Source organism: Leucopleurus acutus, assembly GCF_964270905.1.
Source record: "Leucopleurus acutus genome assembly, chromosome: 2".
In the NCBI taxonomy this organism is placed as follows: Eukaryota; Metazoa; Chordata; class Mammalia; order Artiodactyla; family Delphinidae; genus Leucopleurus; species Leucopleurus acutus.
Window position 1 is genome coordinate 177,680,522 of NC_139143.1, and position 26,527 is coordinate 177,707,048.

General features: G+C 38.2%; 1 protein-coding gene across 7 annotated transcripts in view; it reads left to right on the plus strand.

Annotated features, from left to right (window-relative positions):
- The window catches only part of HP1BP3 (heterochromatin protein 1 binding protein 3), a 35,274-nt gene extending 10,521 nt beyond the window's left edge, over window positions 1-24,753 (plus strand). For 6 of the 7 annotated variants that reach the window (XM_082833704.1, XM_082833705.1, XM_082833707.1 and 3 more), the window contains 8 exons: window positions 2,266-2,409; window positions 4,232-4,312; window positions 5,542-5,696; window positions 14,407-14,497; window positions 19,180-19,339; window positions 21,003-21,114; window positions 22,361-22,474; window positions 22,980-24,753. In XM_082833704.1, coding sequence (XP_082689830.1) covers window positions 2,266-2,409; window positions 4,232-4,312; window positions 5,542-5,696; window positions 14,407-14,497; window positions 19,180-19,339; window positions 21,003-21,114; window positions 22,361-22,474; window positions 22,980-23,274 — 1,152 coding nt within the window. In that variant the 3' untranslated portion in view covers window positions 23,275-24,753. Of the gene's footprint in view, window positions 1-2,265; window positions 2,410-4,231; window positions 4,313-5,541; window positions 5,697-14,406; window positions 14,498-19,086; window positions 19,340-21,002; window positions 21,115-22,360; window positions 22,475-22,979 lie in introns of those variants that run through there. The other variant, XM_082833710.1, reaches the window with a different exon arrangement.
- Window positions 24,754-26,527: the final 1,774 nt, after the last annotated feature.

A 26,527-nucleotide genomic window follows, 5' to 3' on the forward strand; every position in this document is an offset into this window, starting at 1 on the left:
ATAGAAGAAAGCCATTGCTAAGTTCATGTTTTTATAATATTATCACATTTGCTGAGCACTGTTAATTTTTTTAAAAACTCAGATTTACTATAGCAAGTATTTTTAACTTATCTTTAGATTTTTTTTTAAAAACTCAGTTTATTTTCAGTATAGTTTTTATTTGAAGGCTGAACATGTTAATTCATTCAACAAACAATTAAGGACTAGCTTCTCTGTAGCAGGCAGTCCTACTAGTGATATAGCATAGAATAAGACAAACAGAGTCCTTGCCCTTATGAAATTGAATTGTGACTCAGGGTAACTGAATAGCAATGAGGAAATTTTTATTTCAAAAAAGTATACTATCTTTAGGTTCATTTTCAAAGCTTATGTCTAATATTAGTAGTTGGTTATCTTTCACACCAGAACTCTTTTAGAAACGTCACTACTTTGCTTCATCACCTAGTCATTCCAGAATACTTGCAAAATCTATCCTCCTTCCATAGCTTTATAACTTTGCTATAATTCATTGACTTTCATTAGCTTGTGTGATCATCAGATACTGTTTTCCTGTTTTAAGGGTATCTTCTAATCTGACCTTGCCTTTTTGTGTGTAAATTTTTCTGGTTCATTTTGCCATGTTTATTTCATATGATCAGATGACAAGAGGAGTTAAAGTAGAAGCCATAGACACTCTGATTCAGGGACCTTGTTGCTAGGATCTGAGTCAGAATTGGGGAGAGAAGGCTACAGATCAGTTTAACCAACGGTGGTTTACATAGGAAAGAGGAGCTTGGTGGTCATACTTAGAATTTGAGAAGACGCCACTAAACAAACTGGAAAAAAGGTTTGCCTTCAGACCTCTCCCTACACTCCTTCAAGACAACTCTCAACTCATTAAGAAAGCTTTCTTGGTTTATATAGCTTGATTATAGTGAGATCTCTTTTCTTTGTGTAGCCTTTCTTCAAGGATTTCACTTTGTGACCTCTCAGTCTAGGTTTGGAGGAGCAGGGTTACAGTGAGGGTGGAGAAGGGACTAAAATTCTAAGATAATAAAACAAAAAATTTAAACAGTATAATTAGGCCTGAAAAATAGTTTGAATATGATTATGCATATTTGTACAAATGAAATACATACATATATGTATATATATCTCATGTATTCCATGCAGTGTAAACAAATCATGATTTCAGACCATTGACACCATTTTCTGAATTGAACAGGAATCTTGATACCTATTTTCATCTTATTCAGTTTGGTGGAGCAGGGATTGTTTTAGCATTAGAATGTGCTTTTCTGCTTGATTTTCTTTACTCTGTGTTTTCTTACAAGATCAGGAGAAAACTTCAGTAGGTTGTAATAGGTCAGAGACATTTACTTGAAGCAGGTGATTCATTTTAACACAATCCATATTAAATTGTGTTGTACAGTCTTTTCTGGTTCATCTGTCTGTGACTTACTTTTCTTTATTGTCAGTGTATAAAATAACATTCAACCAAGTCTTTATGCAACGACAGTGAGTAAATCCTATGGTCATTTTATAGACAATGGCTACACAAAACTGGTGGACTAGCTCATTAGATAATAGATGCTGCTTGTGTGCTTCAAAATTTAAAGCTTTTGAAACAGAATTGCTGCCTTTGTGACGCAATGACCTACTTCAGTTTTCCACGGGCATTAGTCAAATGGAATATAGACAAATAGGATGGAAAAGGAAGAGGGCACTTTAAATTGCAGTCGAATGCTCTCATTGTCCAAAACGCCCGTTAAGGCTTTGCATCTGTAAACCCAGTTTTGTGCCATTTATTCAGATTATCTTTGCTTATGGTATCTGCTGGCATTCACACAAAGCCTGCAGAGGAATACTGGTTCTGGTGTGCTGAAGTTCATTCCATAAAATGGGCCAGATCTGTGAACCTACAAGGGATAGAAGTGCCCTGCTTTCCTCACTTTAATGCTAAAGGTCTGTCTTCTAAATACAGAATAGAATTAGAATGGAAAGAGCTTCTTCATTAACACACAGAATGTTGTTCACATGTTGTATCTTCTCTTTGGCTGTTTTGAACAATTTAAAATTGTTGCAGAAATATTGTTAATTCTGTATTTCTCCACAGCCATGATGAACTGAAGTTACCTGCAATACTGTTCACTCTTTCCTGCCATTTTTATCATCCATTATCAAGTTCACTTCCAAAATAATTTATTTTGAAAACATAGGTGTCAGAAAACATGAAAAACAGCTAGTTTAAATTAATATGTATGGTTTGATAAATCTGTTTCCTAGGCATGCTTCCAGAAGAGTGGTGCATCCGTGGTTGCTATTCGAAAATATATCATCCATAAGTACCCTTCTCTGGAGCTGGAGAGAAGGGGCTACCTCCTTAAACAAGCACTGAAAAGAGAATTAAATAGAGGTGTTATCAAACAGGTATTAAATGGTTGTTTGTAATAAGATCATTTCAACATGTATTAGCTGTAAATCCATATTTAGTAACATTTAGGCTTTTTGTGCTTTGTGAATTTGTTAGTTAAAATAAGTTAACATGATGATGAAAAGCTTAAAGATAACTATTCTAGAGAACAGAAGCAGTATGGTAATGTAACTTTTTTCTAGCGGCCTGTACTTTTAATTGAACTTCTGGGGGGCTGCTTGTGCTTGAGATTATGTGGTGCTGCAGATTAGAAGTGGGGTTGAGGAGTCCAGGTACTGCAGCAGCAGAAAAGGTAATTGTTCTTGTCTTAGGGTTGTTAGTTTTAAGGCCTAGCTTCTGTGGCTAGACTCGTTATCATTATAAATTAGATTTGCACATAGGTTCACCTTAACTTATTAGTATCTGAAACTATTAAGGCTTTTGGGAGCATCAGATAAACCTGAATAAACTGAGAATAATACTAAAACCAATATTGATTTCAGGCATAAATCCATGTTACTTTGCATAGTACATCAGAACTTTACTTAGAGCTATGAGGATATTTTGTACAACACAGCGAATATAGCCAGTATTTTATAATAATTTTAAATGGAGTATAATGTGTAAAATTTTTGAATCACTATATTGTAACCTGAAACTAATATAATATTGTAAATCAACTATAACTCAACTTAAAAAGAAAATTGTTTAGCTAGAATGAACTTTCTTGTCAATCTTCAGAGGTCCAGAGGGAGGAAGTAACTACCAAGGTCCCATGGTAATAGCAAAGATGGTTCTGAAGATCTAGTTCACTGCATTCCCTGAGTCCTATTGCCTTTTCTCTATATCTTTCTGCATGGTTTGATTAATAACAGAATTCTGTGCCACTCAGGCATTTAAATTCCTCTTAGGAACTTTCAACAAGTACTTAACTCCACAAATATTGAGTGTGTCCTGTGGGCCAGGTGCTTGGGGGTCCATCTGTGAGTAAAACAGTCCTGTGATGGAGCTTACATTCTACCTTTCTCAAAATGTTGTAAAACTGATATTTAAATGGCCTTTAAAATAATCATTGCTTAAAATATATTATCTAACCATCATAATTAGTATCATAGTATATGTCAGCACAGTTTATTAGCTGGCTTCATGTTTTTCTTTTTGAAAATATAGTTTGTGACCTACTTTACCTCATAGGCTGACCCTCAGTTTGATGCGTCCACAAGTTTATAGGCTGAAAGCATTTCCGTTTGATTGCTGTATTCACAGCAGGGTAGGTGAAGCTAAGGTGTGGAGGACTCAGGTTAATGTGAAGTTCTATGACAGCACTTCGTAAACTGTGGAAGTACATTCTAAGACTTCCACATACCGTCATGTGCAATGTCTAAAATTGCTAGATAACCTTTCCCATATGCAGTAATAATGTGTAACGGGCAAACTGTAGGAAGCATTGTGGCCTGAGATTAACTAGGCCTGAACTTTTGCCAAGGAGCTGTCTTCCTTTCAAGATAGAGGTTTTCTCACTTATTTTTTTTCTTTAAAGCTTATAGTAGACTGTTTAACCTGGTATCACCATTTTTGTAGATGAGGAAACAAAAGCTCAGAGGGTTTATGAGGTTGTCCAGTATTGAATAGCTAAATGGTACCATAAATAGGATTTGATCCCAAGTCTTTTGACTCATCCATTCTTTTTTCTCTGAAGAGTTCAGCAGCACTTTACATTAGTTCTTGCATCACCATGCCTTGTAATTCGCTTAGTCTAGTATAAAGTTATCAATATGAGTACCAGAATAATTTAAAATAAAAATACCTGTTATTGCAACTAAAGTTAATTTACTTTAGGTAAAAGGAAAAGGTGCTTCCGGGAGTTTTATTGTGGTCCAGAAATCAAGAAAAACACCTCAGAAGTCCAGAAACAGAAAGGTAAGAAGTCTGTACCAGTTTTATTGAGCACTGTAATACTATTACTACTGCTAACAATACAGTGTTTACTGAGTGTTCACTGTGTGCACTGTGCAGGATGCAGCCTTTCTCTGAAGGCCTGGAGAGGTTATAATTCATTTGCTCATTATGATTCAGCCAGAGAGTAGACGGGACAGTGTGCGACTCCAGGCACCCCAGCCCCGGAGCCCGTGGGCCTAACTGCCCTCTGTTGAACTATGGGCAGCTGTATGAGTTATACTGCTTTTTTGTGAAATACCTTTTAAACTAGAAGAGGCATACCAAGTACATGTTTACCCAATATTAGACCCTAAAACTATATCTTAAGCCAGTTTTTCTTTTTTGTAGATACTAACACTCCCCCTCCTCCAGACACATAATTTCATTTATGGAAAGTATACGATAATAAAGTGAAATACATAATATTTCCTCTGTGTCAGTAATTGAAATCATGACTGTTCCTCTACATGTCCAGTGTTACAGCACTGGAGATTTTTGTACTTTCCTTATAACGCTTTCAAACTTTCAAAATGAATTTTTTTGTACAGTGCTGTCTGGTGCTGCATGATCCTTTTCATTCTTTGTTATTGAAGAATGAATTAAGACTTTTAATACCTTTTAATTTTTATATATATTTTTAACTCTCCCGGTTCAATTTTTTTTTTTTTTTTTTTTAAATCTCTGGCCGTGTTGGGTCTTCATTGCTGCGCGTGGGCTTTCCTAGTTGCGGCGAGCGGGGGCTCCTCTTCATTGCGATGCACGGGCTTCTCATTGCGGTGGCTTCTCTTTGTTGTGGAGCACAGGCTCTAGGTGTGCTGGCTTCAGTAGTTGTGGCACGGAGGCTCAGTAGTTGTGGCTCGTGGGTTCTAGAGCGCAGGCTCAGTAGTTGTGGTGCACGGGCTTAGTTGCTCCGCAACATGAGGGATCTTCCCGGATCGGGATCGAACCCATGTCCCCTGCATTGGCAGGCGGATTCTTAACCACTGCGCCACCAGGGAAGTCCCTGAAACTTTTGTCTCAAAGAAATTGCCACTCAAGTGACATTACACCACTGTGGTATGAATTATTTGAATGTGCTAAAAAGGAATAGTTTTCTTTTGCTTATTTGATTTGGTAGTCAGCTTGGGAAAGCCCTTGAGTTGAATATAGAAGCATTAGAAAAGAAAACTCTATATCCTGTAATGATGATAATTTTTGATATTACATTTCAGAACAGGAGCTCTGCAGTGGATCCAGAACCACAAGTAAAATTGGAGGATATCCTCCCACTGGCCTTTACTCGCCTTTGTGAACCTAAAGAAGCTTCCTACAGTCTCATCAGGAAATACGTGTCTCAGTATTACCCTAAACTTAGAGTGGACATCAGGTATGAGCCAGAAGCCTGGACTTTAAAACACAGATGTCTGTATTACTTCCTTAGCCCCTTTTTCATGAGAAAGGAGAAAGATTAAATATTCAGTAAGGATTACTTTCAGTTGAGCTAGGAATAAAACCTTTTTTTGTGGGTTTTATTTTTTGTCCCATTATATTTTCCTTTTCATAGCTCCATATGTAGTTTCTTTTTGAAACTCAAACCGCATGTTGACTTTCACAAGACTCTGATAGAGTAACTTTTCATGATGTCAGCTGCTAGAATATTCAGCATTAAATGATGTCCTCTCAGCTGCTGATTATTTTTTAAATTTTTTTATTGTGATAAAATACATATAAATGTAAAATTTACTTTCTTAACCATTTGTAGTGGTAACAGTATTTAGTTGTATTTAAGTACTTCCATAGTGTGCTACCATCGCCACCACCCATCTCCAGAACTCTTTTCATCTTATAAAACTGTAACTCTGTACCCATTAAACAAGAACTCCCTGTTCCCCCTTATCCCCCAGTCCCTAGCAGCCACCATTCTACTTGGTCTCTACAGTGTTTGACTGCTCTAGGTGCATACCTCATATAAGTAGAATCATACAGTATATTTTGTGACTGGCTTATTTCACTTAGCATAATGTCCTTAAGGTTCATCCACGTTGTTGTGCGTGTTAAAGAATTTCCCTTCTTTTTAAGGCTGAATAATATTCCATTGTATGTATATACTACATTTTGTCTGTCCTTTTGTTTGTCCTTACATCTGTCATTGGACACTTGGGTTGCTTTCATGTTTTAGCTATTGTGAAATAATGCTGCTGTGAACATTTGTGTACTAATAATATCTCTTTGAGACCCTGTTTTCAAATACCCAGAAGTAGAATTTCTGGATGATATGATAATTCTATTTTTAACTATGTAAAGAACCACCACACCGTTTTCCACAGTGGCTGTGCCATTTTACATTCCCACCGTCAGTGCACAGGGGTTCTGATTTCTCCATATCTTCACCAACACTTATTTCTGGTGTTTTTTTGTTTGTCTTTTGATAGTAGCCGTCCTAATAGGGGATGAGGTGGTTGGTAGCTCATTTTTTATTTAGATGTATAACTGAGAACATAGGAGACTTCAGGCTTCTGTAGCACTTCTGCATAGAAATAGCATAATATTTTCATCATTTAAACATTTAATGTAAAATTCTGAGAGAATTTTGATAGTAATTCATTTGTAAAATAATTACCACTTAAAAGCATCTAGACTGATTAGATTGTCACATGTGCTTGTGGATTCATGCAGACACATTGTTCAAATTTATAATTCACAGTTTGTGTTTTGAATGTGTTTGTGTAACATCTTTGTTATATTGACTTCTGGGAAATTGTGTTTAATCCAGAGTCCTTTCTACAGACAGTTTCTGTATTGGATGCACGTTGTCCTGATATAGTTTAGTACTGGTATTTACTTTGGATCACTGAGGCATACAGTTAGAACTGCAGGGGTTTCAGCCCAGAAGCCACATTCTCAGAAGAGCACTTAGTGGTCTTCAGAGTGGCCAGTTAGTGAAAGTGCCAAAGAAAGGGGAATCATAGAAGCAGAAAATTTGAAATTAATATCCGGATTTTTTCATGCTTCTTATACCCTGATTATGAGCCACAGATATAACTTTGGGTCCAGTACGCATTGTTTGGCGCATTTAAAGATGGAAATATATTTCACTCTTAACTCTTTTTACTCTGTTTTTGGTGACTAGAGACTGTATCCTCCCCCAGCTTTTTTCTTTCCTTACGGTTCTACTTTACTTACATGAGACATGCTGGTGATTGCAGTGTAACTTTGCTCCATGTCTTTGGGAACATGTCCCGTTGTCATTTTATGTTGAAACAAAATTTGCCCGAAAATAGGTGGGTTGTCAGCCCATAGACGATGATGAACTTGAAGACCTTTTCTTATTACCTTATTAAATAGTAACTTCTTTCTTTGAAGCTCTTTTTTCCTTTACTTTGATTTTCTCTACCACTGACTGTAGTGGAATCCTGCCATACATATATTTAACGTGAAAGTTTAGCCGTACTTAACGCTTGACCGAACAAAAGAACAAGAAAAGTACAGTTTTAAAGTATGAGTTGTCTATCTATACTTGCTGCCTATAATTTTTCTCCTCCTGCTTTGTCTTAAACCCACTTTTGTCACACATTACCCCCACCATTTTACCTGAAATACTTCTTCCTGTCAGTGTCACTGAGGGCCTCCACATTGCAAATTACAGTAGTCAGTTCATAGTCCTTGACTTACTTGCTGGTCTTTGTACAGCATTTGACACAGTTGATGGCTCCCACCTGCTTGAAACACTTTATTCACTTGCCTTTCAGAACACCACACACACCTTTCTGATTTACCTCCAGCTTCACTACCCACCCATTCTTTCTCAGCCTCCTAAGGATTCCTGATTTCCCATCTCCTGCCTCCTTAACGTACAAGTGCCCCATGGTTAGACCTTAGGCCTCTTGTCTTTTCTGTCCACATTCACTTTGAATGAATGGTACTTCTTTGCATTCTCAAAGCTTTAAATAGCACTTACACAATACTAATATACAGGTATATAAATCTGGCCCATACCTCCCTCCTAACCCCACATTTATATATACAGACACCTATGTGACATCACCGCTTGTGTGGCTAATTTCACATGTCCAAAACTAAACTCTTGATCCCCACCCCACTCTCGCCCGTCCCTCCTGCACCATCTCTCCCGCCCCACCAGAAAGGCCCTGCACTTCCCATACCTCCCTCATCTCAGTTAGTGGCAATAACATCTTTTCAGTTGCTGAAGCCAAAAACCTTGGGTTTGTCTTGGTCTCTTTATCTCACACCTAAATGTAATCTATAAAAAATTACTTTGTCTTTAAAATATATTCGTAAACAGACCTCTTTTCATTACCTTCACTATTTTCACTCTTTTCGAAGCCACCATCATCTCTCACATGCATTAGAGCAATAATCTCCTGCTTCTCCCATGCTCCCTCCCTTTCAGTCTGTTCTTAACATAGCAGTGAGAGTGAGACTTTTCAAATGTAAGTTAGGGGCTTCCCTGGTGGCGCAGTGGTTGAGAGTGTGCCTACCGATGCAGGGGACACGGGTTCGTGCCCCGGTCCGGGAAGATCCCACATGCCGTGGAGCGAGTGGGCCCGTGAGCCATGGCCGCTGAACCTGCGCATCCGGAGCCTGTGCTCCGCAACGGGAGAGGCCACAACAGTGAGAGGCCCGCATACCACACACACACACACACAAATAATAATAATAATAATAAAATGTACGTTAGACCATACCACCTTGCTGCTCACACCTCCCAGTGGCTTCCCAACCACCTCACAGTTAAAAAGTTTAAAGCTAGAGTCTTTAAAATGGCCTACAAGACACTATGCTTCCATTGCATCTCCAACCTAATCTACTACTCTTCTCTCCCTTACTGACCTCAGAGACTTCACCCTTGCTGTTCCCTTTGCCTGGGTGGTTTTCCCCCATAACCCACCTTACTCACTCTTTCACTTCCTTTAAGTTTTTACTCTCGTATCATCACCACATGCCTGCCTTGATTACCGTACCATTTTTTAACATTTTATTTTGGAAATTTTCAGACATACACATAAATGTAGAGAGAACATAACCATCATACTAACCTAATTCCTAACTAAACTAATAATTCCTTAACATTATCCAGTACCCAGGCCATGTTCAGATGTCCTCAGTTGTCTCCAAAATGACTTTTTACAGTTGGTTTTTTCAAGTCAATATCCAAACATGGTCCACTCATTGCATTTGGTTGATAGGACCATTTAACTTACATTTGCAACCTTTCCCTCCTCTCCCAGCGTGCAGAATTCTATTTCTCTGCCTTACTTTTCTCCATAGCACTCATCATATTCTAACATACTGTGTATTTTATTTGCCTTTTTTTAAATTACCTGTTTATCCCATTAAAATGGCAGTTTTTTTTTTTTTTTTTTTTTTTTTTTTTTGCGGTACACGGGCCTCTCACTGTTGTGGCCTCTCGTTGCGGAGCACAGGCTCTGGACGCGCAGGCTCAGCGGCCATGGCTCACGGGCCTAGCCGCTCCGTGGCATGTGGGATCCTCCTGGACCAGGGCACGAACCCGTGTCTCCTGCATCGGCAGGCGGACCCTCAACCACTGCGCCACCAGGGAAGCCCAAAATGGCAGATTTTTACATTGTTCACTTCTGTTTTTCCCAAGCTTAGCACACAGTACATGCTCAGTAAATATTAGTTGAATGAGTGAACTAATATGGGCACTTCACCTGGCCATTTCACTCAAGGAACTTTTGCCCTGGAGCATATGAGATGAGACATGAATTTCTCCTACCGTACGCTGGAGACTGTAGAGCATTGTGGTAAAGAGCACAGACCTTGGAACCCGACCCTTATGTTTAAATCCTGAGTCTGTCATTTCTAGCTTTATATCTCTGAATGAGTTATCTCTTTGTGTCTTGGTTTCCTCATTGATAAACAGTGTATAAGTCATAGAGTTGTTAGGAACCTTAGTATGTGTTAAGCACTTAGAACAGTGCCTGAGACTTCCCTGGTGGTCCAGTAGTGAAGACTGCGCTCCCAGTGCAGGGGGCCGGAACTTGATCCCTGGTCTGGGAACTAGATCCCGAATGCTGCTGCAGCTAAGAGTCCACATGCCACAACTTAAAAAAAAAAAAAGATCCTGCATGCCACAACAAAAATCCCATGTGCCACAACTAAGACCCGGCACGGCCAAATAAATAAATAACAGTGCCTGGCATGTAATAATAACTCATCTAATGTTAGTATTATTAGTGAGTCTCAATTCCAACGTGGTTCTCATGGTATGAGCATCACACCATACGAAATATGATTCTGATGTTTAAAGACAGTGTTTTTATATAACATTCAAGTCACCTCCTTTATTAACAATGTTTTTTGCAACCCTAGAGAAAAATGGGGTATGTTGGCTTTACATAGGCTTTGGGTTGGCCTCTAAGAAGGTGCTCTCAAAGGTAATGCTGTCATATGACATTAGAAATCAAATTTTAATGTCTGATCCTTGTGTATGGTATAACTTCATCGTATTCTCTTGATTTTTCTCTTTCTGTGCATACCAAAATATGAGCATAGCCCAAGATGCAATTTTACCCCCATACTTTTCTCTAAACATAGTAATTTCTCTGGAGATCCCTTAATTTCTTAACAGTTTAAACTCTAAGTAATTTCAAGAGTCTTTTGATCTTCTTAATTCTGTCTGTGCGTTTCTAACAGATTGATGTAACTCTTAGATTCCTGCCACTCCCTCCCTTACCTTCCATTCGCTTTGTGCATTGCTTTCGTTTTTCTCTCTCTCAGTGCAGACTTTCTCCACAGTTGAAAAACATAGCCACCAACAATCACTCACTATTCCCTGCTTTCTAATTAAACTGGCCTATTCATCTTATTTTTAAAAAGAAAAACTTGTTACAGTAAATAGAAAAATTTGTTATAAATTTGTTGTAATAAACAAATTGTATAAAATAAATTTGTATAGGGCTTTTAAAAACATTTTATTTTGCATTGTTTTCTGTAATTCTCAAAATAGACTTAAAAATAGGTATTCCTCAATTTTGCTGATAAAAATCTTACCCTGGGTTACTTGGCTATTCACTGGTGAAAGCAGAACTTTATTTCATTTTTCCATTATAACCTCTTGCTTTTTCCACTGTCCAGGGCTGTCTTATATTGGAAAGTGCAGGCCTACCTAGCATAGTAAGTAAAAATGCAAAACCTGGAATCAGACTGCTCAAGTTTATAACCTGGTTCTTCCACGGCCTGGCTATGTGACCTGGGAGAAATGACTTAATTTTTCTGTCACTTAACTTTTCCCATTCAGTAAAGTATGGGCAATAGTAGTACCTGTTTCTTGGGGTTGTTGTATTCTCTTGCTTATTCCATACGTGTAAAACATTTACAGCAGCACCTAGTTAGCACCGTCATAGGTACAGAATGGTGTGATACAGACTAGAATTTTTCCGAAAAAGGAATTGTGCTTGGGAGTTAGCAGTGAGTTAAAAAGATGGGGATTCATTGGGCCCCATCCAATCAAGGTGAGGATCCAGTCGGGTCCCATCCCATTGAGATGGGTCTAGAGAATGTATAGAATTTAGATGTGATGACAGAGTGGAGAAGGCATCTTAAAGGAGCTTCATGAAAAAGTTTCAGAGGCAGGAGTTGGCATTCTTTTTGCAGAACAGAAAGAAGCCTGCCTGGATCTAGACTAACAAGGGCTGGCACCAGGCCATGGAAAGCTTTAAAGCTGGGTGGAAGCATTAAGACCTGACACCTGATCAACTGAGTCACATACTAAAGGAGGCCTTTATAGGCTTATTGACCTAATAGTGGTGTGCACTATGAAAACAGCAGCACAGTGCCCAGAAGGGAGACCATGGTGGCTTGTACTAAGGTTATAACAGTGATGAGAGAGAAAGGGCCATCTGAGAAGCTTTGAAGCACTTGGTAAGTGTGGTTTTACCTGAAGGTAGGAGTGAGTGATAGAACTGTGAGATTTCTAAAGGCCCAGGATAAGGTGTATGCTAAGGTAATGACTGGTATTGCTGAGAAAACAAAAATGTTAAGGGAACCGATTTAACTGATAACTCATTCCGGAAGCATTTGAACCTTCGTTAAGAAGACTCTTCTCAGGGAATTCCCTGGCGGTCCAGTGGTTAAGACTCCAAGCTTTCACTGCCAAGGGCCTGGGTTCGATCCCTGGTCGAGGAACTAGGATCCCGCAAACATCGCGGCATGGCCAAAAAAAAAAAAAAAAGAAGATTCTTCTCAGATTAGTTGTTTAATTTGATACAAGAGAGTAGGGTTTCAGTGTTTAACTTAAGCTGTATGATCCTCCATTGGAATCTAACTTACAGAGCAACTAATAGTAAAATTGTTTGACAGTTAAATCATTCCTTCAATTGTGTTCCCAAAGCTCTATGCACATACTTCAACCCTGAACCTTATTATTCTCTTCCATAATTATTATGTATTCATCATCTCTTAAATGCCTTGAGTTTAGTGACTAGATCTAAGAGTTTATTCCTGCATAACCATAATAAATACTCAGTAAATACTTGTGGGGTGAATGACTTTGAGTGTGTTTTGGGTTATGGCATAAATCATATTTGTCCCGAATGGAATAGCACTGGCTTAGAAATACTTGGATTTGGTGGAGAGGGAGTTTCTTCGTTTGGAGTGTCAGCATGGTTTCTGCTCTTTAGCATCCTGTTAGAACAGGGGATCCCCTCCACCCTTCTACCCCAAACATGTGGATAATGTAATTAATAACTCTAGTATCAGCTCAGGCTGTAATGTTTAGTGGTTGGAGAAAAGATTCAAAAGATTCAAAATTTCTTCTCCAGACACCTCAAGTGGTAATAGTTTGTCCCTCATCGGGCTGCCAAGTTGTTAATCTTTTCAACTTAACTTATCAAGTAATCAATTTCAAAGAAGTCTCATGATTTTCTGCTCCTTGGGTGCTATTCTAGTAATTCTGGGGAGGTGTGGCAAAACACATCTCTTAACTTTTGGGTTACGATTAACCCTTTCTTCAGATGTCCTGTTGTTGGCCTGGGTGTATAGCTTTCCATTTTGTCTTGTTCCATACCACAGACCCCTTTAAGCCCTAAGTCAACTTGATTGATTTCTCCCTGCACCTGACATTCTTCACCCACCGTTCAGACCATTGCTCCTTGACAGAGCACCTCTTGCCTCAACACTTTATTCTTAGTGTTTCTGTTTTGTTTTTGTTTTAATATTTTATTTTATTTTTTTGGCTGTGTCGGGCCTTGGTTGCAGCACACGGGCTTCTCTCTAGTAGTGATGTGCAGGTTTTCTCTCTCTAGCGTGGCGTGCAGGCTCCAGAGCCTGTGGACTCTGAAGTTTGCGACACGCGGGCTCTCTCATTGAGGCGCACAAGCTCAGTAGTTGTGGCACCTGGGCTTAGTTGTGGCATGTGGGATCTTAGTTCCTGGACCAGGGATCAAACCTGCATCCCCTGCATTGGAAGGCGAATTCTTTACCACTGGACCACCAGGGAATTCCTGTTCTTATGTTTTTAATGATACTCAATTTCTTCTTGCCTGCCATTTGGTTTTGATGACCTAGTTTTTTGTTTTTGTTTCTGCTTTTTTTAATACAGCCCTCTTAAGGCAGAGATACTGTGTTAAAAACAACCTATTTTCTTTTTCATGGAATGTGTTTTATTAGGCTGACCTTAGATACCGGTTTGCAAGAAACAACTCCATTTTTTGTTAATGTGTATATACTTTTAAAAAATCAGGAATTTTGCAGCAGAGAATATCAGAATTAGATGGAACTTTAAAGATATCCATTCTTTGCTTGATTACAAAGTTTGGTTGCTATTGTAGTCTGATGGTAAAAAAGAGGCTTTTGGGGTGCCCTGGCAAGTTGGAAATTGGTTCTGTATGGTTCATGGTTCTGTATGTACAGGTAATGACTTAGCTTCTTTGCTTGAAGAAAAAAGAAATACCACTTATTAAGGGTGCCAACAATTTATTACTTCACTGTTTTAACAAAGTACTACACATATAATAGGAATCAGAACTTTAGTTCTTTAGAATAACCCTGGTTCTGTTTTCTTCAAATATTACCTTCATTAATATATTTATTGTTATTTTATGTTTTCTCTGCAGGCCTCAGCTGTTGAAGAATGCTCTGCAGAGAGCAGTAGAGAGAGGCCAGTTAGAACAAATAACTGGCAAAGGTGCTTCTGGGACATTCCAGGTTAGAGGCTAAAAAGGCTTGGTTGTAGAGAAGTAGTTCTCAAAAGTTGTGGTTTCAGGACCTCCTTATACTCCAAAAATGTATTGAGGGCCCCAAGAGGTTTTGTTTATGTGGGTTATGCATATCAATATTTACCATATTAGAAATTACAACTGAGGAAAATTTTAAATATTAATTCATTAAAACAATAATAAACCCATTGCATGTAACATAAATAACACTTTTTATGAAAACTGTATTTCCCATGGGACTTCCCTGGAGGTCCAGTGGTTAAGCCTCTGTGCTCCCAATGCAGGGGATACGGGTTTGATCCCTGGTCAGGGAACTAAGATTCTGCATATGCCACATGGCACGACCAAAAAAACCCTGTATTTCCCAAAATAAAAAAAATTTTAATGAGAAGAGGGTTACTATCTATTATATTTTTACAAAAGTCTTTACTGTCTAGCTTAATAGAAGACAGCTGGTATCTGTTTTAATATATTCTGGGTTACATCTATGAAGAAAATCCAGCTCACACAGGAGTACAGTTAGATAAATGTGGAGTATTTTAAGATAATTTTCAGGTAGAGGTTGATACTATTCTTTAATAGTATATACCAAAACTCAACAAATGAAAGTATTTTGTAATAGCTTTATTGAAGTATGATTTATACACCATAAGATACAATCATTTTATGTTACAATGTATAATTCAGTGATTCTTAGTAAATTTACAGTGTTGTATAACCATCACCACCGTCCAATTTTAGAGCATTTCCATCACCCAAAAAAGATCTCTTGGGCCCGTTTGCATCACTCCCTGTTCCCATCCCCATCCAACCTGTTGATCTATTTTTTCCCTGTATAGATTTGCCTTTTTGCATATTTCATGTAGGTAAAATCATACATTATGTGGTCTTTTGTGTCTGATGTCTTTCACTTAGCATAATGTTTTTTTAGGTTTATCCATGTTGCAGCATGAACCAGTACTTTCATTCCTTTTATTGCCAAATAGTATTCCACTGTATGGATCTGACACACTTCGTTTATCCATTCACAAGTTGGGTTATTTCCACTTTTTAGCTATTATGGTTAATGTTGCCTATGAACATTTATGTCCAATTCTTTGTGCGGATATACATTTTTATTTCCCTCGGGTATATAAGTAGGAGTGTGGACTGCCTGGACTATATGGTAAATTTGTTTTAAGAAACTGCCCAAGTGGCTGCATCGTTTTGCATTCCCACCAACAATGTATGTATAAGGGTTCCAGTTTCTCCTTATCTTTGCCAACACGTTTATTGTCTTTTTTAAATTATAGCCATACTAGTGAATACAAAGTGGTGTCTCATGGTTTTGTTTGGCATTCCCCTAAGACTGCTGATGTTGACCATTTTTTCATGTGCTTAATGGACATTTATTTATCTTCTTCGGTAAATGTCTATTCAGATCCTTGGTCTATTTTTAAAATTGAGCTATTTGTTTTATTATTGAGTTATGAGTTATATAACTAGATACAAGTTCCTTATCAGATATACGATTTGCAAATATTTTCTCCTAAACCCATGCTTTCACTTTCTTAATGGTGCCTTTTGAAGCACAAGTGTTTAATTTTGATGAAGTCCAGTTTGTCATTTTTTTTAATTGCTTGTATTATTGGTGACATATCTAATAAATTATTGCCTAGCTTAAGATCAGGAAGATTTACTCCTATATTTCTTTTAAGAGTTTTATGGCTTTAGCCTTACATTTAGGTCTGTGATTTGTTTTGAGTTGTTTTGTCTGTGGTGTGAGGTAGGGGTTATAAATTCATGTTTTTGCATGTGGACATCCAATTGTCCCAAAACCATTTATTGAAAAGACTGTCCCTTTCTCACTGAATTGCCTTCGTACCTTTATCAAAACTTAATTGACCATGAGTGTAAGGGTTTATTTCTGGATTCAGTTCTGTTCCATTGATCTGTATGTGAATCCTCATGCCACGATCACACTGTCTTGATGACTGTAGCTTTGTAGTAAGTTTTGAAGTTGGGAAATATAAGTCCTCGACTTTTTCTTTTTCAAAAGTATTTTGACTATTCTGGATCTTGTGCATTTCCGTGTGAATTTTAGGATTCACTTGTCAATTTTCACAAAAACTCCAGCTAGGATTTTGGTAGAGATTGCATTGAGCCTATAGATCCATTTGGGAAGAATCACTGTCTTTACAATGTTGAGTTTTCCTATCCATGGACAGTCACTGTCTCTTCATTTATTTAGATCTTTAACTTCTCTCAGCAGTGTTTTGTAGTTTTCAGTGTACAGTTCTTATATTTCTTTTGTTAAATTTATTCCTAAATATTTTACTCTTTTTCCATGCTATTGTGAATGGAATTTTCATTTTCAGATTGCTCATTGCTAGCCTATAGAAATACAGTTGGTTTGTCTTTTGATCTTGTATCCTGCGACTTGCTGAACTCATTTACTAGTTCTAGAGTGTTTTTTTCTATAAATTTTTTTTTAACTTTTATTTTATTTTGACTGCTTTGCGGCTTCATTGCTGCATGCGGACTTTCTCTAGTTATGGTGAGCGGGGGCTACTCCTCTTTGTGGTGCACAGGCTTCTCATTGGGGTGGCTTCTCTGGTTGTGGAGCACGGGCTCTAGGCGCACGGGCTTCAGTAGTTGTGCACGGGCTTAGTTGCTCCGCGGCATGTGGGATCCTCCTGGACCAGGGCTCGAACCCGTGTCCCCTGCATTAGCAGGCAGATTCTTAACCACTGTGCCACCAGGGAAGCCCAGTTCTAGAGTTTTTTTGGTGGGTTCCTTGGGATTTTGGGGTGGATTCCCTAGGATTTTCTACATACAGGATAATGTCATCTGCAAATAGACCATTTTACTTCTTCCTTTCCAATCTGGATGTCTTTTTTTTTTTTTTTTTTCCCTCCATGCGTGATTGCACTGGATAGAACCTCCAGTGCAGTGATGAGAGTAGATGTCTTCGTCTTTTTACCCATCTTAAAGGGAAAACATTCATTCTTTCACCGTTAAAACTGTGGGTTTTTCATAGATGCCTATTATCAGATTGAGAAAGTTCTCTTCCGTTACTGGTTTGTTGGAAGTTTATTATGAATGGCTGTTGGATTTGTCAAATGCCTTTTCTAAAACTCTTGAGATGATCATATGGCTTTTGTCCTTTATTCTGTTAATATGATATTACATTCATTGATTTTGTGGTATTAAAGTATGTTAAAGGTGCCATGTGGAACCTGAAACCTTATCAATGAACTTGTTGTACTCTGTTACCTTAAAATCCTTTGGTCTGTCTTGAACTTTGAGTGTATCTTTTAACCATAATTTTATAACTTGGTCATTTGAAGAATAGTAGTTCATTGAATTATGCAGTTTTTAAAATATTGGCACATTTCATCCAACAGTAACAAAAATCATGTTCATTAATATCACCCACTGACCTCATCAGAACAACGTTGAAGTATTGGGAAATTATTGTGCTCATGATGGTAGATACAAGTTTTCCACAATTTAAATTCTCTCTTGAAAAGTTGAACTTATCATTGGCAACAAATACTCTTAGTTGTTTTCCTTGATATGACGGGCTCACTTAATTCATTTTCAAGAAGATGACTACCAGATACCCAAGTCTGATTAACCATAGTTTATCTGTTAATTGTTCCTTCAAATAAAAAGGATATTCCATGAAAAATTCAGCTCACAACTCAATCACTAGGTGCTTTTCCTTGAGGCTACCACCATCCCTCCAGATGCAGCTGACATGCTTTATAAATTCTTCTCACTTTGGCCCATCAAAGTATCAAAAAGACATGCATTGGAGTTGAGATTTAATAAAATCATTTTTATATCAAGGACATTCCTAAGTGAAACTGGGGTTTTTTTGTTTTTTTTTTTTTCTTTTAACCATAAGCGTATAGCAGTAAAGAATGCAGTAAATACTGGTACATTTCTTTGCCTCCACAGGTAGCAGCGGTTTTACCCATCATTGTTTTTCCACCATTAGTGCAAATGTCATCACAGTGAAAAAGGCAAATCATATCTTAGTAGTATTATGAAAATAGTTTTAACCTTGCAGGTCCTCTGAAGGGATCTCAGGAACCCCAGGGGGTTTGTGGACCTTTCTTTTGAGACTCACTATTGTCTACCATACCTCAGTTTGTCCTTTAACCTTTTTGCTTATTGGTGCTAACCTTTGTTCCCCAGACTTTTGTCCTTGAAGTATGTTATATAATTTTCTTTTGTATGATACCCTAAATATTTATCAGACTTTTCCGTTGCCATTTTCCTTACAGGATTAAAAAGGCTATTTATTATTTTTATAAATACTCCATTTTTCAGATTCAGAAAAAAGGAAGTATTCTCAAAAGTGTTAATTTATTGGAGTCATAACAAGTTAACCTCCTTATTGGAGTAGAGCTGTCACTCTCTTTGGGTTAGGTTGGCTTTTGCTATTTTCAGTTGGATGGAGGGGTGGATAGAAGGAGAAAATATCCCTAGGAGGGTTGGGACTCCTCAGTTAGGTTGAATACCTGAAGAGTGGGAAGAGAAAGTCCCTAACCTGACAATTTATTGTAAAACATATCTGTGCTAATGCAGGAACTCCGACCCACCTGGTGCAGAGGAGTCTTGTCTTGACCTGCTTTGGGAGAGTGTTGTCTTGATGCTTTTCTCTTCCTCCTTGGAAAACAGCTGAAGAAATCAGGGGAGAAACCCCTGCTTGGTGGAAGCCTGATGGAATATGCCATCTTGTCTGCAATTGCTGCCATGAATGAGCCGAAGACCTGCTCCACCACTGCTCTGAAGAAGTATGTTCTGGAGAACCACCCAGGGACCAATTCTAACTATCAAAGTAAGACTCAGGGGTGAGCACATTTAACGGGGAACCAGGGGATTGTCTTGTGAAAGGATCCCTAGAGATCATGCTGTTAATGAGAAAAAGCACTAACTACTGACTGAAAACCAAGAGGGAACAACTTTACAAACTTTATTATTTACCAGAAAAGAATCAAGACTTATCCTTGATTTAGTGTCTGCTGAGGATCAGAATTTGATTTTACTTTGCTGTATTTTTCTGATATTTATTTTTATTATAATAGAGACAAATTTCTAGGTTCGAAACACCTCTCAAGTATAGTATCTTTTCACCTACTTCTGAATGTTTACCAGAACATCTAATATCACCCTGAAACCAAGCCATTGTTTTAAAATACTTACCACTTAGGTTATTTCTTATTGACTTAAGCCCTAAACAGAAAATACTTTTTTTCAGTAAAGTATATTTACCCTGTCAGGTGGTGATTTGAGATTAGAAACCTTGCCTTAGCCGCATTATCACATACAGATTAGTGAGAGTGTATATTTTCTCAGTGAACTGTGAGAGTAGGCACAATGATGTAGGGTGAGGAATATGAAAATTAAGTAACAGAAAATAAAAACTAGAATATATTGTTTTAGATGAAAAGCTAACTTTGAAGTCTTTTTTTTTAATAAATTTATTTATTTCTGGCTGCATTGGGTCTTTGTTGCTGCACGCAGGCTTTCTCTAGTTGCAGCGAGCAGCGGCTGCTCTTGGTTGCGGTGCGCGGGCTTCTCATTGCTGTGACTTCTCTCGTTGCGGGGCATGGGCTCTAAGCGTGCGAGCTTCAGTAGTTGTGGCTCGCGGGCTCTAGAGCACAGGCTTAGTAGTTGTGGTGGTGTGGTGCACGGGCTTAGTTGCTCCACGGCATGTGGGATCTTCCTGGACCAGGACTCAAACCTGTGTCCCCTGCATTGATTGGCAGGTGGATTCTTAACCACTGCGGCACCAGGGAAGCCCTTGTATGGCTGTTTTTTCTCTTTCTTTACTTAAGATATATACTGTGTTTAATTGTGCATATTGTCCCTGTAGATTATTCTGTGGTTTTCTCTTTTGACCAAGTGTTATAAGAGAAGATGAATTTGGTTATTAACCTTTTCAGTGTCACTAATAATTGTGGCAGCTATTTATTTGGACACTGAATCACAATAAAGTGTATTTTTATGTGTTTTTATATGAAAGATGAGAACTGGTGAGGCCTTTGGGAGCCATGATAGTGTTTTGTTACTGTTTGCTGATTCTTGAGAAATTGGTTTTCTCTTTATAGATATCCTTCTAAATGCTTATCAGTACTTACAGGCACTCAGTAGATGTTCGAATGAATAGAAATGAGAGATTGAGTTTTAAGTTGGCTATTAACCATTTATGTATGACTGTAAGGCAAGTCATTAGCCACCCTTGGCTACTATTCCACTTTCTGTGCAATGAGGAATTTGACACAATGGTCTGTAAAGTCTCTTCCCATTATAATTTAACTCTTTCCAAATTTATGGACACTTAATAATAATTTAGTGAATTAGTTAAAAATCCCTATGACCACAAGGGATTCACTTAGCACATGTCAGGACAATAAATTGATGTATAACTGATTGTGGTTGAGGGAATGATCAAATCTGAATAAATAAGTACTTTCTTCATTTCTGAATTTATTGTTCAGTGCATTTGCTGAAGAAAACCCTACAGAGATGCGAAAAGAATGGGTGGATGGAACAGATCTCTGGTAAAGGATTCAGTGGCACCTTCCAGCTCTGTTTTCCCTATTACCCCAGGTAAGCACCTAGCCCATAATGTGAAGTATTGGTCATGGCAAATTTAAAATCTGACTCCAGATTACAGGTTTGGCTTAAGTTATTTTGTCCTTATTGTTGTTATACTGAACTGAATATACTTGAAAATAAAGACTACTTAAGGCAGTATTGTTTTAGAGCTGAAGGTTTTCATATAAGAATAGGGGGATTGGGGCTATCCTGCTGGAACTTACTGTTAGGCGCGTATTCCTGAAATCAAGCGTTGAATTTTCTTTGAGATTCTTGGCCAGTCATTTAGATGTTCATTCCTTCTAATAAAGAATAAAGTACATGGTAATGACAGGAAGATTATTAGAGGATTATATATGTTTTAATGGTCCAGCACCAAGTAGGGAGAGCACTGGCTACTTCTAAGAATCCTAATCTGCCTCTTCATACTATAGAGACAAGGCTGTTTATTTGAAAACTTGTCTCTTATACATATTTATTCATTTAACCAAAAAAAATGTATTGAGCACCTCCTATGGACCAAGCATTTTTCTGTGTACCCATGCTTTCACCTTCTTACACTTTCGTTTCTAATAAAGTGCCATGACATGTACCACTGAAACCTGTTTCAGCAGTGTAGTGTAGCTTCCTTACGTTGTTCTTTGTGCATAAACATAAGTGTTACTTGTTTGAATGTGTATTACTTGAGTTTTTCAAATGTTTAAATATTCTTAAAATCATGCACATACAGTGTTATAATTTAAGGACTTATTAATCAGTGGGATCAAGTTTTCTACCATTAAGGACAAAGAAAATTTAGAATATCCCTGCTGAGTTTGTCAAAAACTTTGAAGAGATTCAGGCTTTATGACACTTTTGAGGTCTTTTGCCAGTATCATAAAGGCAGAAAATATATACTGCTGTGTAGGCTGTTCACCGCTGTATAGACCATTCACTGCTATATATTCAGTGGCTGATAACAGTGCCAAACACATGTCAGGAGCTTAAATAATTGTTTACTAAATAAATGATGGAAGTATCAGTTTTATTAAATGGAGGGAGGAAGGGAATGAGGTATGGTCTGGGACTTTTATAGATTTGTCATAACTTCATATGTTTGTTCAAAATAGGTTAAATTGTACCTGATATTTGTAACCTAACTTGACATAATTGGGGAGGGTGGGAGGAAGTGGGTTATGTTCAGGGAAGAGCATATCTAGGTTCACATTCTTTTCCTTGTCGTGATGGGACTTCTCTTTACTTTTTTTTTTCTTACTAGCCCAGGAGTTCTGTTTCCAAAGAAAGAGCCAGATGATTCTAAAGATGAGGATGAAGATGAAGATGAGTCATCAGAGGAGGACTCTGAGGATGAAGAGCCACCACCTAAGAGAAGGTGGGGGACGTGTGGAAAACCCTTCTTAGAGCTGAAAATGACCGCACTAGGAGAGGCTGTGAAAAGTGTGTTGACAGTTCAGGATCCTTCTCAGATTGTTTGTGTAACATTTGAATTTGTCTTGTTCTTGAGCATTTAGAGGCTCTAAACTTGTGAAACACTGTGAATATGTAATAACTCTTCGGTCAAACCTGTGTGTGTGTGTGTGTGTGTGTGTGTGTGTGTGTGTGTGTGTGTGTGTGTGTCCATAGTTTGGTTATTTGAAGAAAAAGAATTCCATATTTTTCTAGGAAAAACATGGAATTATGTGTAGACTTCAGGAATTGGTTGAGTTTTTATACAATTTTAGTAAAGCCTTTAGGTAAAAAGTAATAACCCACATTCCTCTTCTTAACCTAGGTGACTTCTACCTTTGCTATTTCTTTTTTGGCAAAGTATCTGGTCATCCTGGTGAAGTGAATCTTTCAAGTACTAAGTAATTGCCTTTGCTCTTTGGTTCTCACAGGTTGCAGAAGAAAACCCCAGCCAAGTCGCCAGGGAAGGCTGCATCCATGAAGCAGAGAGGGTCCAAGCCTGCACCTAAAGTCCCAGCTGCCCAGCGAGGGAAAGCTAGGCCCCTGCCCAAGAAAGCCCCTCCTAAGGCCAAAACTCCTGCCAAGAAAGCCAGACCCTCACCCCCAGTCATCAAAAAACCTAGTGGTAGCTCTTCAAAGAAGCCTGCAGCCAGTGTGAGAAAGGAAGTGAAATTGCCTGGCAAGGGCAAATCCACCATGAAGAAATCTTTCAAAGCAAAAAAGTAAATTTTATAGGAAAAAAGGGTATCATGATGAAATTCAAAATCTTATTTTCTGAGGTCAGTGTGCATTTGTTTTAGTTCGATGCTTTTAAAATTACATTTTTTTCCTCCCCTATGAACATTATGGGGAGGGAATATAAATAAACCAGTTTAGCCATTTGTTAGCTTTAGGTGCTCTTCTTGGTGCCTGCCCCTCCCCCCGCACCCTCCCTCCCAGTCATTTTAATTTCTGTGATAATTCTGGACTTCCCTGAACTGTATAATCTATACTTGTCCTTTTTTCTCCCCCCACCCCAAGCCTCTTTCTTTTTTTATGGTCAGCTTTGGCTTTTTTTTTTTTTTTTTTCTTCTTCCAGTTTTATCTAAACGGTTGCGAAGATTTTTATATTTGTTAGAAAGCATCAAGAATGGGATGCTAGTCAGGTGCTGGAAGTAAAAAGGAGGCAGTATAGCACTGACTGAATCATAACGCCTCCTGCCTGGAGACTTCAGTTATAGCTATAATAACTAATCTTATTTATAAAACCACTCCACTAGCCCCTTCTCTCCAACTGTAAACACAGAGATGTCTTAGCTTTGGAAATAGGCCAAAAACATTATGATCTCATTCAATTCTGAAGATGCACGACTCCTTTGGGCCCCTTTTCACATTGATCAATTTCTAGGTATTTTTCATTGACCCCTGGGCATTGCATTCCCTCAAAAGCAAGCACAAGATCTCTCCACCACTTGTTTTTTGACGGAAGGGGAAATATAGGAACATACTGAATTTGTGATTTCTGGCGTCACCTGTGTTACCAAAAATCAAAATATATAAAATCTTCTTGATCAAATGTTTAAATATATTTTTTAATATTTGGAGCATAAGTTGTCACTTCCTCTTTGCCTTTTTTATAAGGAAATATTGGAGAGTTATACCATTACTAATGTAGAATTGTTAAGTGGAAAAACATACAATTTGCTAAAATAAACTGTGGGTTTTTTCCCCTCCTTTCTTTCCATAGCACTTTTGATAACAAGCAAGTGGCTTCCTTTTTGAGTTACTTAAAAAGAGAAAAGAAAAAACAAATGAAGCCCGACTACCTAACCCTTTCTTATTTGTATTTGTTTTAGTATTGTGAAGTTGTGTTAAATAGCACTAGCTTTCTAAGAAATATTGATTTCTGGTTATCATTTATCTTCCCTGTGGCACTTGACATTTTAATTGTCTTAAACTTTTTGGTGTACATCTTCTGGCCCCTTGAGTGCTGCCAGAGGCGAAAGATGTTTGTTTAATTCATTCCATTTGCATTGTCTCCTGGGATCCCATCTGCAGCCTGAAGTGTGGCTGGGAATTGGACTTGAGAAGATTGGCTTGAATTAGATCCATAATCAATGTATGATCCCATCATGAGTTTATTGGAATTTGTGTTGCATGTAAGGCAATCTTTCCTGTTGTAAATCTTCCTTTTTTTATGTACATATATTTTGAAAAATATGAATAAACATGAAATTTTAAAAGCTGCTGAACTGTAGCTTATATTTAAAAGTTTCCAGTATCCTGGAAGTAGCCTTTCCTTATCCTCTGAAGTAGCCGTAAGTGTTGCACTTACTTTGAGTCCTTGCCACTCCACTCCTTGCATTAGCCACCATCCATTTTCTGTTCAAATACAAGCTCCAGTTTATTTGCTTTTTGAATTTTTATATGGATGGTAAATGTTTCTAACTACATTGAACCTGATTATTTAATGCATAAGAGATTTTCAAAAATCATTTTGTATTTTATTAAGGTCCTTGTTTTCAAGATCATAAATTCCAGTTTTTCATGATTAATGTCTACACATGTCCTTGGACTAGAAAAATACAGCACTGCAAAAGAATTGATAAACCCTAGAGACCTAATTCTAAAAGTAATTCTAATTTTCTGTTATGCTATTTAGCAGGTAATAATTCTTAATAGTACAGTTGTTAGGAACCTGTGCTAAGAATACTCTTCTGGAATCAAAAGTGGCAGGATTTTGGTTGGTTTCTGTGTTTTATGATATTGTTTTATTTTAAAAAGAAGGCCTGAACAGTCACCTGGTGGCTGTGTTGTATATCAGGTACTCCACCATAGAGTGAGACACTTAGATCATTTAAGGTCCCTTCCTACCCTGACACTCTGTTAAATTCACAGAATTCAGGTAAGGACAAAACTGTCCTTGCTTTCAGCATGGGAAAAGACAAGAGGGCCGTTGCACTCTTCCAGGGAAAATCCCCAGCTTGTCAAAGACATGCACCTTCCTGACGTTGAGACAAAAAGATGTTTGGGTTATTTCCCTTCCAGCCATTCTCAAGGAGCAGAACACAATTTTTACTTCCATGTTACAGAAAGGAAAACAGCAAACACAAAAGATAACTCAGCAATTATTCGTGTGGATCAGTGGCTTCAGTACTCTCTGTTAGTGGCTTTTAGTGAGCTCAGCTACAGTGTTTCTTATGTCCTTAAACCACCTACAAACTGCCTTTGATAAATGAATCTCACAAAGTGCTGGGAGAGAGATTGTTGGCTTCTTAAAGCTCAAATGAGAAAGAAGGGATACACCATTGCAGGAAGGGTGGAGTCCTTTCCTTAGTAATGTGACAAAAGCATTCAACACCGAAATCTATCCTAACCATCCACGCAGATTCAACTAAAGGAGACCTGGTCCAGTCATGTCTATTGTCTGTAACTAACAGGAAAATTACTCGGAAACAAGAGCTAGATAATATACTAATACCTCTGATGTTTTTTCCATTGTTGCTCTTTTATAAAATTTTGTCAGCCCCAGGGTAGGCTTGCTAACCTATCCTTACACCTGCTTTATTTTTTAATTTTTTTTTAAATTTATTTATTTTTGGCTGCTTTGGGTCTTTGTTGCTGTGCACGGGCTTTCTCTAGTTGTGGTGAGCAGGGGCTACTACTCTTCATTGTGTTGTGTGGGCTTCTCATTGCAGTGGCTTCTCGTTGCGGAGCATGGGCTCTAGGCGCACGGGCTTCAGTAGTTGTGGCATGTGGGCTCAGTAGTTGTGGCTCGCGGGTTCTAGAGCACAGGCTCAGTAGTTGTGGTGTACAGGCTTAGTTGCTCCGCAGCATGTGGGATCTTCCCGGACCAGGGATCGAACCCTTGTCCCCTGCATTGGCAGGCAGATTCTTAACCACTGTGCCACCAGGGAAGTCCCCTTATACCTACTTTAAAGAACCTAAGAAGTTATTCTTGTTCAGGCCGAGATTCCCTTGCCATCCTGATCTGTCAGGA